Genomic DNA, 13,771 nt, shown 5'->3' on the forward strand with positions numbered 1-13,771 from the left:
GTTTTATGTGCTAGACTAGCCCGGATTATTCTTCCTGTCCCTGAAGCATTTCATACAGCTTGAGTAGAAATACATTAAACAAGTAGTAATTAGCAAAATATCTGGTTTTGTACTACTTTAAAAAGGAGTTTAAAGGTGTTATTAGAACTTAATCATACCACTGTATTACGTTCAAAGGGCCTTACAGTCATTGGTATTGATTTATTTAATAAGCTTCTCTTACTACTAGTTCAGGTGATGGTAGGTTATGATGTAAAACATAAGTGGTAGTATTATCACAATCTCACGTGCATTTGACTATCATATACAAAAAATAATGTGTGTTCTCTAAATATTTGCAGGATCTGGTTTCTTTGTGCAATTTCCATAACTACGATAATTTGAGACACTTTGCAAAAAAGCTTGATCCTCGCAGAGAAGGTGGTGATCAGCGGGTAAGTTAATACGTGTGTTTAGTGAGTATCGCTTGTAGACGTCAGAAAAAATACAGAAAGTTCTCTAAATGCAAAACTGCTCAATGACATGTATTGCATCAAAGCTTTCAGATTACCTAGTTTACATTATTAGTGGACACTTACCTGGGTGGACCACACTATCACAGGGCTTTGTACAGCAGAATTTCAGATTCGATTTGTACCTCCATTTCATGCAGTTCATCTCCCTTGCTAGGCTAAGTGTATGGTATCTGAAAAAGTTACAAAGAGTTTTACTGTACTGGTTGCCTTTAACAAAGATTTGACCAGCTGGTGGGCTTAGCCTGTCTGTTCTGTGCTGCAGTGCATGGGATGTATGTTTAGCATTTTTTCACAGTGATATCTCTGAGACCACATGACTTGCTGAGAGTTGCACAGGCAGTGAATTTAGGCGTTCTAGTGCTGTAGGCAAGTGCCTGTTACTAAGGAAGCGGTCTGGGAATGAGCTGAATCCACTCCACCTACATCATGTACGAAAGATAAAAGTGTGAGGGTGCTTGAGATCAGGAAAACCTCTTTGCTTTTATTACCATTAATGTTTTAACTAAAGCATGAAGTTTTCAATAGGAAAAGATACAGTAGAATGATCTTTAAAGTGCTTCTATTTGCATGTATACATCTAACAAATACCTGATTTGGAATTTGAATTTTTTGATAACTGGAAAAGAGAAAATAACAGTTTGTGTGAAGAGGTGAAAAACTTGAGTCTGTTAGCATTGACTGCAAGTATGGATTTTTTTAATTTTTTTTCCTTCAAATACACTAATAAATAATGTATGTTGCTTGAACAACTAGCATTCCTTTGGACCAATGGACTATGAGAATCTCCAGCAAGAACTTGCTTTAAAAGAAACAGTATGGAAAAAAGTGTCACCTGAATCAAACGAGGACATCTCCAGAACCGTAGTGTATAGAATGGAAGGTCGGGGAGAGCAAAACTAAATGAATGGGTTCTAGTTTCATTAAATCCTTCATTTTAAAGATCCTCAAGCATCTCTAGATTTAACTTTTATTTGAATATTGTTTACCTGGTGTTTCATTTATATATACATTTTGTGTAAATTCTGTATGCTATACCAAAAAGACTGTCAAAATTCACGGGCCGGGGCTGGGGGGGGAGGGCGGGGGGAAGCACATGCAAACAACAAAACCCAAACCTGTTAACTGGCTTTTGTAGTTACTTAAAACATCTTAGAAAAAGGTAAATCTGAATGTTTTCAAAGATATACCACTTTTGTGTATATCTGTTAATTTTTGTTTATATCTGAGAATTTTAAGTAAATTAACTTTAGAGCTAAGCAAGAACTTACGTGTCTTCTGATCAGGGTCAGCAGGTAAAGATAAAAGAATTTTAATTAAAATATAAAGTAAAATAGCATCAACAAAATACAGCAAATTCATGAATCTCTAAATAATTGTATATTAAGTGGAGATAGGTTCTGAATCATTACCATATCCTTGGTTTTTTGTTGTTGTTGTTTGTTTGTTGTTTTTTTTTTTTAATATGAGCTTTCAAATTGCTTTGAACAGAAATGGATCCTTTGGATCTGCCAGGCTGGCAAAGTTTGGTGGTTTGTTTTTTGTTTTTTTTTATCAGACCTTTAGTAATTAATACTAACATTTAAATAAAAAAAGCAAAAATGACTGGGGAGGACTGGGAGAAGGGGGAAGAAAAACCTGCCTTGTTTGCAGGTTAACTAATGCAGCAGAAAGATTTCTTACCAAACTATTTTGAGTGTCTTGCTAGCGGCTTGTACTGCCAGCTGGTAGTTATGACTCAGAAGTCTGCCTTACTAATAATGCTGTGCTCCACCCTCGAGAGGAATGTAAGCAATCTTGGTTTTAGAGTAGTAACCAACAGAGTAGTGAGCAGGACGTATTTTCAGAGTCAAGCAGATAGGTAGATATTATTAAAGCTGTTTACAATTAACTTATTTTTCAACCGCAAATGTATGTGCGTGTTCATATATGAGATCAGAGGTTCCATTTACTTACACGTGAGCAAATGTTTAAAAAGTGATTATTAATTGTTAATTTTTAAAATGATAGTGAGTTTGCACTGCTGTCAGCTTGAAACAGGACTTGCGTTCTTCTACAGGCAGCCGCACCAGTTCATCTGCATAATTTGATAATTTTGAATCTCTTGAGTAGGGTGTAGTTTGCAATGGTTGTATATAAGCTTCGAATAGGCTCAGTAGGCGGTGCTGGACAGAGGGCACAGGCTTGCTAAATTCTTGACCTTGTAGCTATTAGATTATTAATGATGCTAAAAATCTCAGACAATTATTCTGTAGAAGTTTTAACCCTTTATAAGTTTGTAGATAGTTTGAGACATCCCACCCCCAGTACACATTACGCAGAGTCCTGGTTTATAAAACTGCAGAGAACTTGTCTAGGTAGTGATGAGTGGTGTTAGCTCGCTGAGGATTTTTAAGAGCCAGTGACAGATAATTCCTTAATAACACCTCCAACCCTTCTCCCTGCCCCCCCTCCCCCAATCCTCCTCACTTTTTAGTTTATCTAAAACTCCAAAGAGCATTCATACGCGAGTTCCGCATAAGGGAGGAGTTAGGTTTTTCCTGCCCCTTTTTTTGACCCATCTGGATGTTTATGAATTCAGGAAGATGCATAAAGCAAAGCTGATGTTCTCTGTGAAAGCAAGCTGTTCTTAATTACTCGTGTTTAGGTATGGATAGTCTTGCATAAGCATTTGAAGTAAGCTCTGACTAAACCCTGAATAATCTTCATTGTCTAGCAGTGTATTGTCAAAGGATGGGTTTCCTGTCTTTGAAGCCTAGATTAAAATGTTTAAGCAAAAGAATACAGAACATCAATTTCCAGTGAATTTGAAGTCCTGCTGGGATGAAGAGGTAAATCTGTGGTGCAGATGTCAGTAATAAACGTCAGTCATAAATTACTGAATAATAGCTGTTTTATAATCTTATCGTGGATGATAAGGTTAGATTTGTCAGTGCTTATCTTGAAAATAAAGTAAAGGCAAAGTCTTGAATTACGAAAGTTTCACCTGTTTGAGGATTTTACAGTAAACTAGTAGTTACAGAGACATAACAGGTGTTCAGACCCTGCAGGGTTACATGTCTTTACCTGAGGGACCCTCAGTTGCAAGAGGGACCATAATGTGTCTGTGCTGCTAATGAAAAGTATTTACAGTGATGACATGTTGCAGGTGAAACTACTGATTTAATTAAAAAAGGAAAATGTATGATGCAAGATTTGCTTGATCTAATTCCACATATCGTTTTCTGGGGTTTAGTACTATTTGAATCTAATTCTAAAAATGTAGTTGAGGATGGAAAGTTGTTCCATCTGGGTTTCAACTTGAAAATAAAACCTTTAACCGTATTTATGTTTGGCAGTTACATACAAAACTTGTGGTAGAGGCAAATCGTGCATGGGAAATATAAAATTAAGGAAACTACTAGGTCTTTAATACGCATAATAAGACTATTTAGGTTACAGCTTACAAAAGCTTTACGAGAGAGAGATTACAGTTCTGTAATATATGCTTTAGAAGCCCGTCTCAGAATTTAAGCCAGCCTCTAGTTAGGAGGGGTCAGGAGGAGACTCCTTTGGACCAGTTGGTAACTTGCCTGCACTTCACAGTTCCTTGGTCTGGCCGGCCGTGTCTGCAGGTGGCTTTTACTGCTGGCAGGGTACGCGGCTAGCGGGGACCATAGCAGGGGCTGCCAGGACGCCTGCGTCCCCTTGGGTGAGCGGGTCTGGAAGTATGTGGCGATAGAGGCTAGTCATTGAATGTCTGAAGTCTGCAACGGTTTTAGTGTTCACCTGTGCTACAGTAAATAGCAATTCTTGATATTCAAGCATTTTAGCTGTTTGTTTGTTTTTCTTTGTCAGCATCATTAACATTTCATTAGAAATGTAAATGCTTTTTAAAATTTTATTTTAGCATTTGTGTTGTACCTTTTGGCTCAGTTGTTAAGTTACCTGTCTCGTTTTCCATTTTTCATTTGCATTGTATGTTATTTATGTATCCAATTTCCAGCATGCTTATTTTTGTATTGTTTAATAAATTTATTTTAAGCTGATTTTTATTGTATTTTTTTTCCCTCAATGGAGAACAGATTTGTTCAAACACCTTTTTGAGACTGAAGTGAGATAGTGAGCACTCCGTTCTAAAAGAGAGAAAAAGTTCTGGAAAAGTAGGTGGAATAAGCAGATTTCGTTAAACCAGTCATTGAAAATCTTCCCAAGATTTCTTAAACATTTTGTACAATAATCTAATTATTTTTCTCTTTGTACTGTTGTCTTGGAAAGTTGAAAGCAAATATCAAAGTAGCAAAACTTTCTCACTGTGACTTTGCTAATAAAAATGTCATGGTGCAGTAGGGTATTAATGTCCCTGCGTATTTGTGTGGTTTTAAAGATACTAATTCAGTCACTTGGAAAATACATGGCTAATGGTACCAGCGCCAGGGTGGCGACTGTAGATCCTGAGCATTATGAAGTGAAAAATACAGCTTGTAATTACGTATAGCAAGGATGGTGGTCCAAACCCCACATCCTTGTGTAGTAGCAGTAGTAGGATCTGAACAATGGTTTGTTGAATCTGGGTTCCTGGCAAAGCACTTGCCCTTTGTCACAGGCTTACGTGTCTTTCTGTGAAAATCTATTTCAGAGACTGAATAGTAGATGTATTTATAATGTGGTGATTCCGAGGCAAGATTTTGTCACTAGAGATCTGCCTGTACTGAGGATGGCCATAATTATTAATTTAACTTTTCTGTAGATTGATTTATAAACTGCAGTTACTTGTACTGTGTTTCTAAAATTGGCTTTATGTTCCTTGTACATAAAATACCACGTATCAAAAGAGTGTATTCTCTGAAAGTCGTAAAGACGAGGAAGGGTGGAAGAGTAGTAGATACAAAGAGGGAACCACCGGTGATCTACTATGGAATTATTTTGGCTCTTACATTTTGTTTTTCATTGTGCAATTTTGTCAAAAGACCAGTGGGTGGGCAGATGAATAAAAAGGCAACGGAGTCAGAAGAGGGTGGGCGGGAGGGGGAATATAGAGTATGTTGTTTTTTCATTGTTCTTATTTCTTGTGGTCTTGATACATACATGTCATTGATGCACAATAATTAGCTGTAAGCAAAGTAGTTAATTATGAGCTTCATAATTGGCGTGTCATGTTTTGGTATCCTAAACATTGTTTGTAGGCTTTTACTGTTTTATTTTTGTGTATTGTTTGAATATTTCTCTAGTTTTCTGGTGGGAGTTCAGAAGCAGTTACTGTAGTAAAAGAACAAACTTCTCAGTGCAGTTCTTCCTGGGATGCCTAGATACACCTAATACATTATGTTCAGTGCGGAGTCTCTTTGAGGAATTTGAATGTCACAGAAAGGTTATAGTAGTTGCAGGCATGGCAAGAGTCTTTAAAGCAGGCAGAAAAATAACTAAACTTTACCTTTTTTTTTTTTTTTTAATCTTGCTAGTATCTTCTGTTCCATGCTTCTTGTCCGGTCTAGAAAACTCACGACTAAGTAGTGTGTATAATGATGTGCACTTAAAGGATGGGTCATGCACAGTCCTGTGTTCTTCCAGGAATTTACATCCTGCTATGTGGAATAGTTTGTTGCAGTCTAAATTATTAAACTACTCAATTTAAATCAAGCAATTTCTGATTTACCATTAGCTCCTTCTAGAGAATACTGCGTGCAAAATAGAAATGCCCTCTTCCCTTTTGGTTTTCATGCAAGTAGAATTTGATGTTATTACCGGCGTCTAATACTGCTTTATGCAGACTTTTGATACCGCTTGAACACTTCACATTTAGAAGTGTTTGCAAGACTTGAGTGGCAGAGCTCTGCACAGAGTTCAGTTACTTCTGAAAATGCACGTGCAATAGCAGGCCTTGTGTAGTGTTAATCTGAGGCTGCAGTTTAACTAAATGCAGCCTTACAATAGACTTTAGGCTGGCAAGTGTGCCGGTGGGAAGTTTGCTGGTTTTTTTTGGTTTGGTTTGTTTTCTTGGGGTTTTTGCACCAGTTTAAGTAGTTTAAACAGAACTTAATTTAGGTAATGAAGCTGACGTGGATGCGTGACCTAGAGTGAGGCTGTTAGAGTTAACTGGACCGTGGAGATTTTTAAGAAGGAAGAGACAGGCATGTTTACACGTTGGGAGAATAATAGACGTTTTGACACCTCGGCACTAAGGCTGATGAGGAAACAGGGTTGGAGGAAGGACAAGCGGAAAAGAAAATAATTCTAGAATGCTTTTCTACCGTCAAAAATGTTCCAGCCAGCCCTTACTTCCACGTATTTCATTTATGCAGCAGGCACGTGGGGGACCACATCTCTTGTTAAGGCAATGCTTCCTGGTTTAGCTGCTGCTCTGCTCTGCTCTTGACCTAGCTGGCACGTAGCTGGTGCCTTCTGTGGGGCCCTCTGCATGCTCTCCTGATACCAGGAGAAGGCAAAAGCTGTCCTCTGCATCTTTCCAGATGTCCTCTGAGCCCTTTAGCTGATCGGTTACAGCTACCAGTTAGGTAGCACTGTTATTTTGTAAGTTACAGGCAGTTGGTAGTACTGCTGCTAGAGATCAGTGTATGTGAATTTCACAGTTACTTGGTCAGACTTGGAATACAGTCTGACTACTTTTGGTTTTGGTCCTCTCTATTCGTGCTTCTGTTTAATCTGGTTGGCATCATGATTTTTCAGTGAAATTGCATGAGTCTGATTCTTACTTTTATATTGCTGAATATTCTGAAAAATTGAAATAATTGTTTTGGTAATGCAGTCAACAAATACCTTATTTTCTTTGTAAAGTTCTTTAATAGCTAAGTGCTATCATTAAGTAGGCTTTTCCCTTGAGCTGCCAAACAGCTGGTGTGCAGAATTTGAAGTTTGCACGTGTTACTACAGATCTCGTGCAGCCTGTAACATGGGAACTCACCTTACTATATCCCTTCTTAAATCAGGTCAGTTTTACTTGGCTGGTGATGATCATCGTAACCCTTTTGTATGAAGTGCAGGAGGTTCTAGTGCCTGTAAGCAACCCAAGAATTGAAACCATAGGGTCGCATAGCTTGGAAAGGATCTGTGGAGATCAGTCGGTCCAGCCTCCTGCTCGGAGCAGGATCTAACATCGGTTAGATCATGTTGCTCAGGGACTTGGCCGGTCAGGTGTTGAAAACCTCCAAGGATGGGGTTTCAGTAATCTTACTGGGTAACCTGTCCCTGTGCTTTACCGCTTTTATCAAATATACTTTTTTTTTTTTCCTAACCTCCAGCTGAAATTTCCCTTTCTTTAGCTTGTGATGGGGACTCTTCTCTTTTCACTGTGCATGATGAGCTTACCGTCCTGTGGCAACCTGTTGGCCTTTAGGGAGTCCTAGAAGTGGCAGAGGTAAAAACAGCTTTTGGTCAGCAATGACAAACGTTTTCACCTCCTGCTGTATTTTCCTACTGGATCCTAAATTATTTTTTTTTTATTATATCACTGAAAATAAAGTGATTTAAGGACTTTAAAATGCCATATTCACTTGATTTTTCTATTAAAGCGTAAAAGGCTAAATGCAAACGTGGAAGTATATTATTTGCTGAGGGACAGCATGTTACTGTTGGGACCTCTTGTGATCAGAGCTCTTATCAAACAATAAACGGAGAACACAAGTGGGGTGATAGGAAGAGATAATGTTGCTTGTTTCCTGTTGATGTCATTCACTAGTCCAGCTTTTTCCTTGAAGCAGGCAACTTCATTGTTTGCCTAGAAATTACTCATTCCATATCAATTTTTTTGGCCTGTTAGATCTGGTTTTGGTTATATATGTAGCTTTGGCTTTCTGTATGAGAGGTGCATTTCACGCTGCTTTTAAAGGGCTTCTCTTTTAAACTTCTCCAACCTTTTAGCTGTCTTGCCATAATTATTAAAATTAGTAATTTCGGTCTGAGAATGAATTGTTCTGATCAAACATGTTTAAAAAAGAAAAGAAAAGCCACCTATGCCATTGCCGAAAAGGGTCAAGAATTATGATTTAGGACATGGGGAAGCAGGCTGAACAGCTGAGTACACTTGCCCCATCTAGCAAAGGCTGATGGGGAATAATACGACTGTTCCCGTGGTATGGAGATAAAACCATGGAGCCACAAGATCTGTTTAAGCTAAGAAATATTTCCAATGCAAGGAAAGCAGGTCCTGAATAAGTAGGCTAAAAATTAGGAGGTTTATAGAAACACGTTCCTAATAGCTTAGAAACAACTGTCCCGACAGGAGCAGAGTGCAGTTTTCTGGTAAGATTTCCCCTATTCTGCTTTCAGCCTGTAAGGTGTAGTCAGTCTCTTGCTAGTAAAGTTTCAGTAAGCATCTTTGGGAACATCCTCCTCTATTTTGGGAAGAATTCCAGTTCCAAGTCCTGTAGTTAAGAGGAAACTGTTGTCCGTAATTTGTGAAGTACCTACAGCCTGGGAAGCGGGAGCATTATTCTACTCGGTTGTGTGGGTATCAGTTGTAGTCAATAGGTCCTTGAAAAGGCAGACGTTCTTTTGTCCTGTCTGCTTAACACAGCTAGCGTCAGTAAAGCGCCCATCAGCATTCTGCTTTATTCATGGGACTGTGGTTGATCCCAGTCCTTTGGTCCCAAATCTTGCAGTGTTAGTAATGTCTGTATCCACTACTTCAAAGGCTCTTGTTTTTTTCCTGCACCCAGAGTCAACTGCTCAGTGTTCATTCCCCTTGTTAAGGTTTCTGTACGCTTTTTGTTGCAGAAGTGTTTGCAGGGATTAGCGTATGAAAGGGCCGAACAGAAACTACCAAAGTCTGCATCATGAGATGGTGATGACCCTAAGATTCCTGTAATAGTTTACTACAAGAATTATTATTTTACTGGTTTGAAACTTGTGGTCAAACTTGCAGGCAAAACTTCGTTACTGGTAAGAAATGCTGCAAAAGTTTGACAACAGAGTCAGTTAAAGCCTTTGAGAGAAGGTCCTTCATTTTCTTCCCCATAACTTTGATGCTTTGGACATGGCAGCAAGATTCAAGTATTTTTGCCCAAACTACCGATGGGAAATGCATACCACCTAAAACTGGAAATTCGCTTGGCCTTCATCTTCAGACTTGAAGGGTGAAAGTCTTTGTGCCTTTTCAACCTCAAATGTTTCACTTGATCTTGTAAAATTTTTGTTAAAATTCTCTGCTTTCTGTTCCTTTGTGGTACTATTTGTGACAAACAACCCAGCAGTAACACCTTTTGCCACCAGGACAGGGGCCAGGTTAGATTTTGTTATTACTCCCTCTTGGTAAGTCACAGTTCTCTGGAACAGCCTGATTCACTAACTGAATTTTCTTCATTAGGTCGTCAAAAATGGTGCTTGCTGGCACAGTTTATGAGCTTATCAATGCCCATGAAAGGTTTTTGGGGGATTTGGGTTTGTGGTGGTGTGTGTGGGTTTTTTGTGTTTTGTTTTGGTTGGTTGGTTTTGGGTTTTTGTTTTGTTAAATGTATGTGAAATTAACCAACTTTAGGTCTTAAATCTAGTTAAAGATGATTTGAATCTTTACTTCATGTTTTGGGAGTTTTGTCGGTGATACGCTTAATGCTGTTGTCTCCAAAAGTAAGAGGTATGTTGATTCATTGATACCAGAAGAAATCAGAAAAAGCTGGTGGAACCAAGCATGACCAAGCTCATTGTAGTCTAGTCAGGCAGTTCTGGTACACGAGCGTCTCTTCTCTTCCCAGGATTTGTACCTTTTGAGATCAACATAATCGTTCCCAAAGCAAAGGTCACGGGTATGAAGCAAAGGGTAAGGCATCTGTAAGGGAGCAGCTCTCGAGATTAGCTACTCTTCTGCCAGACTCCTCGGTTTGTGCAGGCGTGCACGTGCGCAGGGAGGGAAGCTCCCCAGTCACTGCAGCGTCATCTAAGCCCTGGTGAAGCTTCCACATGAGTTGCTGAAGGCCTCCTGTGTTGAAAAATTTAGGATCATCTGTGAGTTGTTCAGGGGCATCTGTGACGGGGCAAGATCGGCTGTGTCCATCCTAGGACCTGTTCTTAATGTTACGTGCCATAGTTGTGTGTAAGAAAATCCTGAGGCCTTTTTGCAGGAATTGTCTTCCAACTGGAGGAATTTCCTTCCTGGGATCTTGTAATGTAATACTGGTGGGGTCAACGGCTCTGAATTTCGAGCTCTGACTTGTGTGGGTTTTTTCTGCATACCCCTTGAACCAGTTCAGCTCAGTAGTGGTTTTATCTGTTAGGTTTTATCTTTCCCCTTTCTATCATGTGCTGTTCTTCCCAGATTTCTTGCTGTCAGGCTGAGTGTGCCCTGCCACTAATGATGGTACAGGAAAGGAGGGAACCGGCCCATCCATGCACCCTGGACTATCTTATGATACTAGTAATATTTTCCAGTAAAAATCGTCCTGAGTGCCCCGATTCTTGGGGGAGAGGCTTGTATGCAGGGATTCAACTCAACTTCGGTTTGTGTGACCCGCTCTCCACCTCTGGAGCTCAAGTTCTGGAGTCAGTATTGGTGAAGGATTGATTCTTTTGCCTCCCTTGGGGGAGGCGGTGGTGGGAGTGTGGGATTTGAGAAACAGGGCTGGGCAAAATAGCCTGGGCTTACCCCGTGGGGTTTACACGTCTCAGGAGTGGAGTGGCATAGATGGGCATGGTCTATTTGAAAGAATCTCACTGGAGGTAAGTAGATGTTTCACTTAATCTAGTAAACATTTTGCTTAATTACTTAACTCTTGAATTAATTTTAATTAAATAGTCTTATCTATAATTTAAACAGCATCCATTTAATAATGCTTTAGAATTAATCTCAGTAGCCAGAAGTGTAAGTACTAAGTCATTGCAGATTCACAGTGTGTGTTGTGATGAAATAAGATCTCTGCCCCTGTAGCTTGCCATCTCCAGGGACAGTTCAGTCGGTGCCTGACTGTGTTACTGTCTTTCAGGCACCTGAGCAAAGCCCGAACATAGTACAAAGTAGACTTACTGCTTATTGATGTAAGACCTATACTGGAAATGTATAGTATCGTAAATCTCACTTACAAGTTCCTAATTCTCATTTATCATTTAAAAATCAGAAGAATTAAATGTAATAATCTCTGAGCATGTAGTGGCTGAGCTACTTGTAGAACTGAGCTCAAGACCCGTCTGCAACTCCTGCTTTTTTCCATGAGTTAAAGGATATTTTTTTGACTCCTTGAAGAGCTTGCACCTCCTGCCTGTTAGTATTTAAGATTAATTAGCCCTTTCACAGGTAGAGAGATGCTGATTTGAGGAATACCGGTGAGAGACACTCTTTTCTGGAAATTTGTGTCCACTTGATGGCCGTGTTATGAATAAGAGCTGAATTATTCTGGTTGAGTCTGGCTTTCATGGGCCACACCTGATCAGAAGAGAAAGAACCTTCTGTTCCCCATTACTGCTTCCTGCGTCCTCGTTAGGCTTGTAGCATTTTCCGGAAATTTTGGTCTGTACCATGACAGACCAGAAAAGATGGCCAAGCAGTTATGGTCTTGTGCTAGTTTGTAACAAGTATCATTTTTAGATGCTCTTAAATAGCTAGGTTAACTTAGAGCATTCTGGTGAAAGTAGGACCTGAGGCGGAGATGGGCAAAGAAACTCAGTTTGCTGTAAAATGTGGTATCGATACTCTTAATTATTTGCAGTTTTGGGTGGCATAATCTAGTACTTCAGACGTTTTGAGCTATCTGTAAAAGGTTTGAATGAGGGAAATACGAATAGTAGAAATCAGTTGTAAACTGGTGGATGAGGAGGGGCGGAGAGGGAAACCATCTCTGCTCAACCTTCACCTCCAGGAGGGCTGCCCTTGCCTTTGGCCACTTCAGCCTATAAGCCTTCCAGTAAAGGAGCTCGACAGTTCTTCTCAGGCTGAAGGACGGGGGTTATGTTTTTTTTATTTTTTTTTCCTGATTTCAAGAGAAATCGTCAGTGTATGTATTTGGTTTAATGAAATGTTTCTTATACTCAGCTACACGTACAAGCTCCTGTACAAATACCAAGACGGAGCTACCAGTACCGGCTTGTGTGTACATTAGTGCTCCTGTGTCCGATCCGAACCTAGTCAAAACGCCTTGCTCTGTTCTCAGATGTTAAACGTTAAATGTTAAAGATGTTGGATGCTTTTAGGATCATAGAATGTAGCTTTTTTACCATGGGCTGTATGTACCAGCCAATTAAAAAACGTAGGAAGTCAGAAGAAGAAAATGACCAGCTTTTATTTTAAAAGATTGAATTTGGATTTGAAACCATTTTGAGAGTTAAATTGTAACAAAACATAAAATCCTACTGTGATTTTTGTCCAGCTGGATACGCAAATTAAAAAAAAAAATATCTCAGGCTGACATAATTTTTCTGCTGAATTGTTCTGTTTGTTAGCAAACAGTAACACCAGTCTCGTGACTTTTCCCACCTTCCCTCCCCTGTGCCTGAAGCACAGTCTGGCGCTGAAATTCTCCCCCACAGATTTACTAGCAGACTGCTAACTGAGCAGCGGTTTGTCTCCCAAAGCCTACCTAGCTGCTCGGAGCAGCTGCTGACGGCTGCCATCCTGATTGGTAGTTGGATCAATAATTTAAAGGTCAAAACCCCCTTTAAATGTCAAAAATTATCCAACATTTTTGTGGAATATTTAATAAATTCACAGGAAAAAAAGCAGTAATATTACCTAAAATAATGCATTCCTTGTGTTTCTCTGCGATCAGCTCAACTATGCAGATGCAGGAAGGGTCTGTGTGTAGGCTCTGGAGCGCTGGCACGGGTCTTTGTGGCAGTCCTAAACACAGGTAACACACCTAAGTGATTCCAGACGGAAGCTGTTAGTACCCTGTTAGCAGCTGATAGAGCAGAGGGGAGATGGAGCAGCTCTTCCGTGGCGCTGGGTGAAGGGCTGGCTGGCTGGCTTGCCGTAGGTTTTTGCAGCTAGAGCCGTACAGTTGGCTTAAAGCAGCTTGGGGTACGTACACATGGAAACACAGCCTCGTGTGTGGCTGCAGGCTAGACGTAAGTCATGGGAGGAGAAGCTTTCGGTGTACACAGGGATCGTGTTTGGACGTGGCTGCCGAAAACGGCGTGGCCAGTTACCGAAGAACAAACAAGTGTTTTGTGAGGCTGTTAGTTTTCCGCCGCCGGCGCAAGCTATGTGAATAATCGCTGTGCAAGCAGCATTTCAAGTTAATTCCACCAGGGAGACTCCAAAAATAGACTCCATGGTAGCAGCTTTGAAAGTTGCTGTTGCAGTTTTGACTCCAAAAATAAATGCTGCACCCGCAGCTCGT

At 40.0% G+C, this 13,771-nt stretch overlaps 1 protein-coding gene across 2 annotated transcripts in view; it reads left to right on the forward strand.

Annotated features, from left to right (window-relative positions):
- The window catches only part of GLS (glutaminase), a 66,443-nt gene that overhangs the window by 38,712 nt on the left and 13,960 nt on the right, over nucleotides 1-13,771 (forward strand). For both annotated transcript variants that reach the window (XM_040604366.1, XM_040604365.1), the window contains one exon: nucleotides 342-434. In XM_040604366.1, the coding sequence (XP_040460300.1) occupies nucleotides 342-434 (93 nt within the window). The remainder of the gene's footprint in view (nucleotides 1-341; nucleotides 435-13,771) is intronic.

The sequence above is a fragment of the Falco naumanni genome, chromosome 8 (assembly GCF_017639655.2).
Source record: "Falco naumanni isolate bFalNau1 chromosome 8, bFalNau1.pat, whole genome shotgun sequence".
Classification (NCBI taxonomy): domain Eukaryota; kingdom Metazoa; phylum Chordata; class Aves; order Falconiformes; family Falconidae; genus Falco; species Falco naumanni.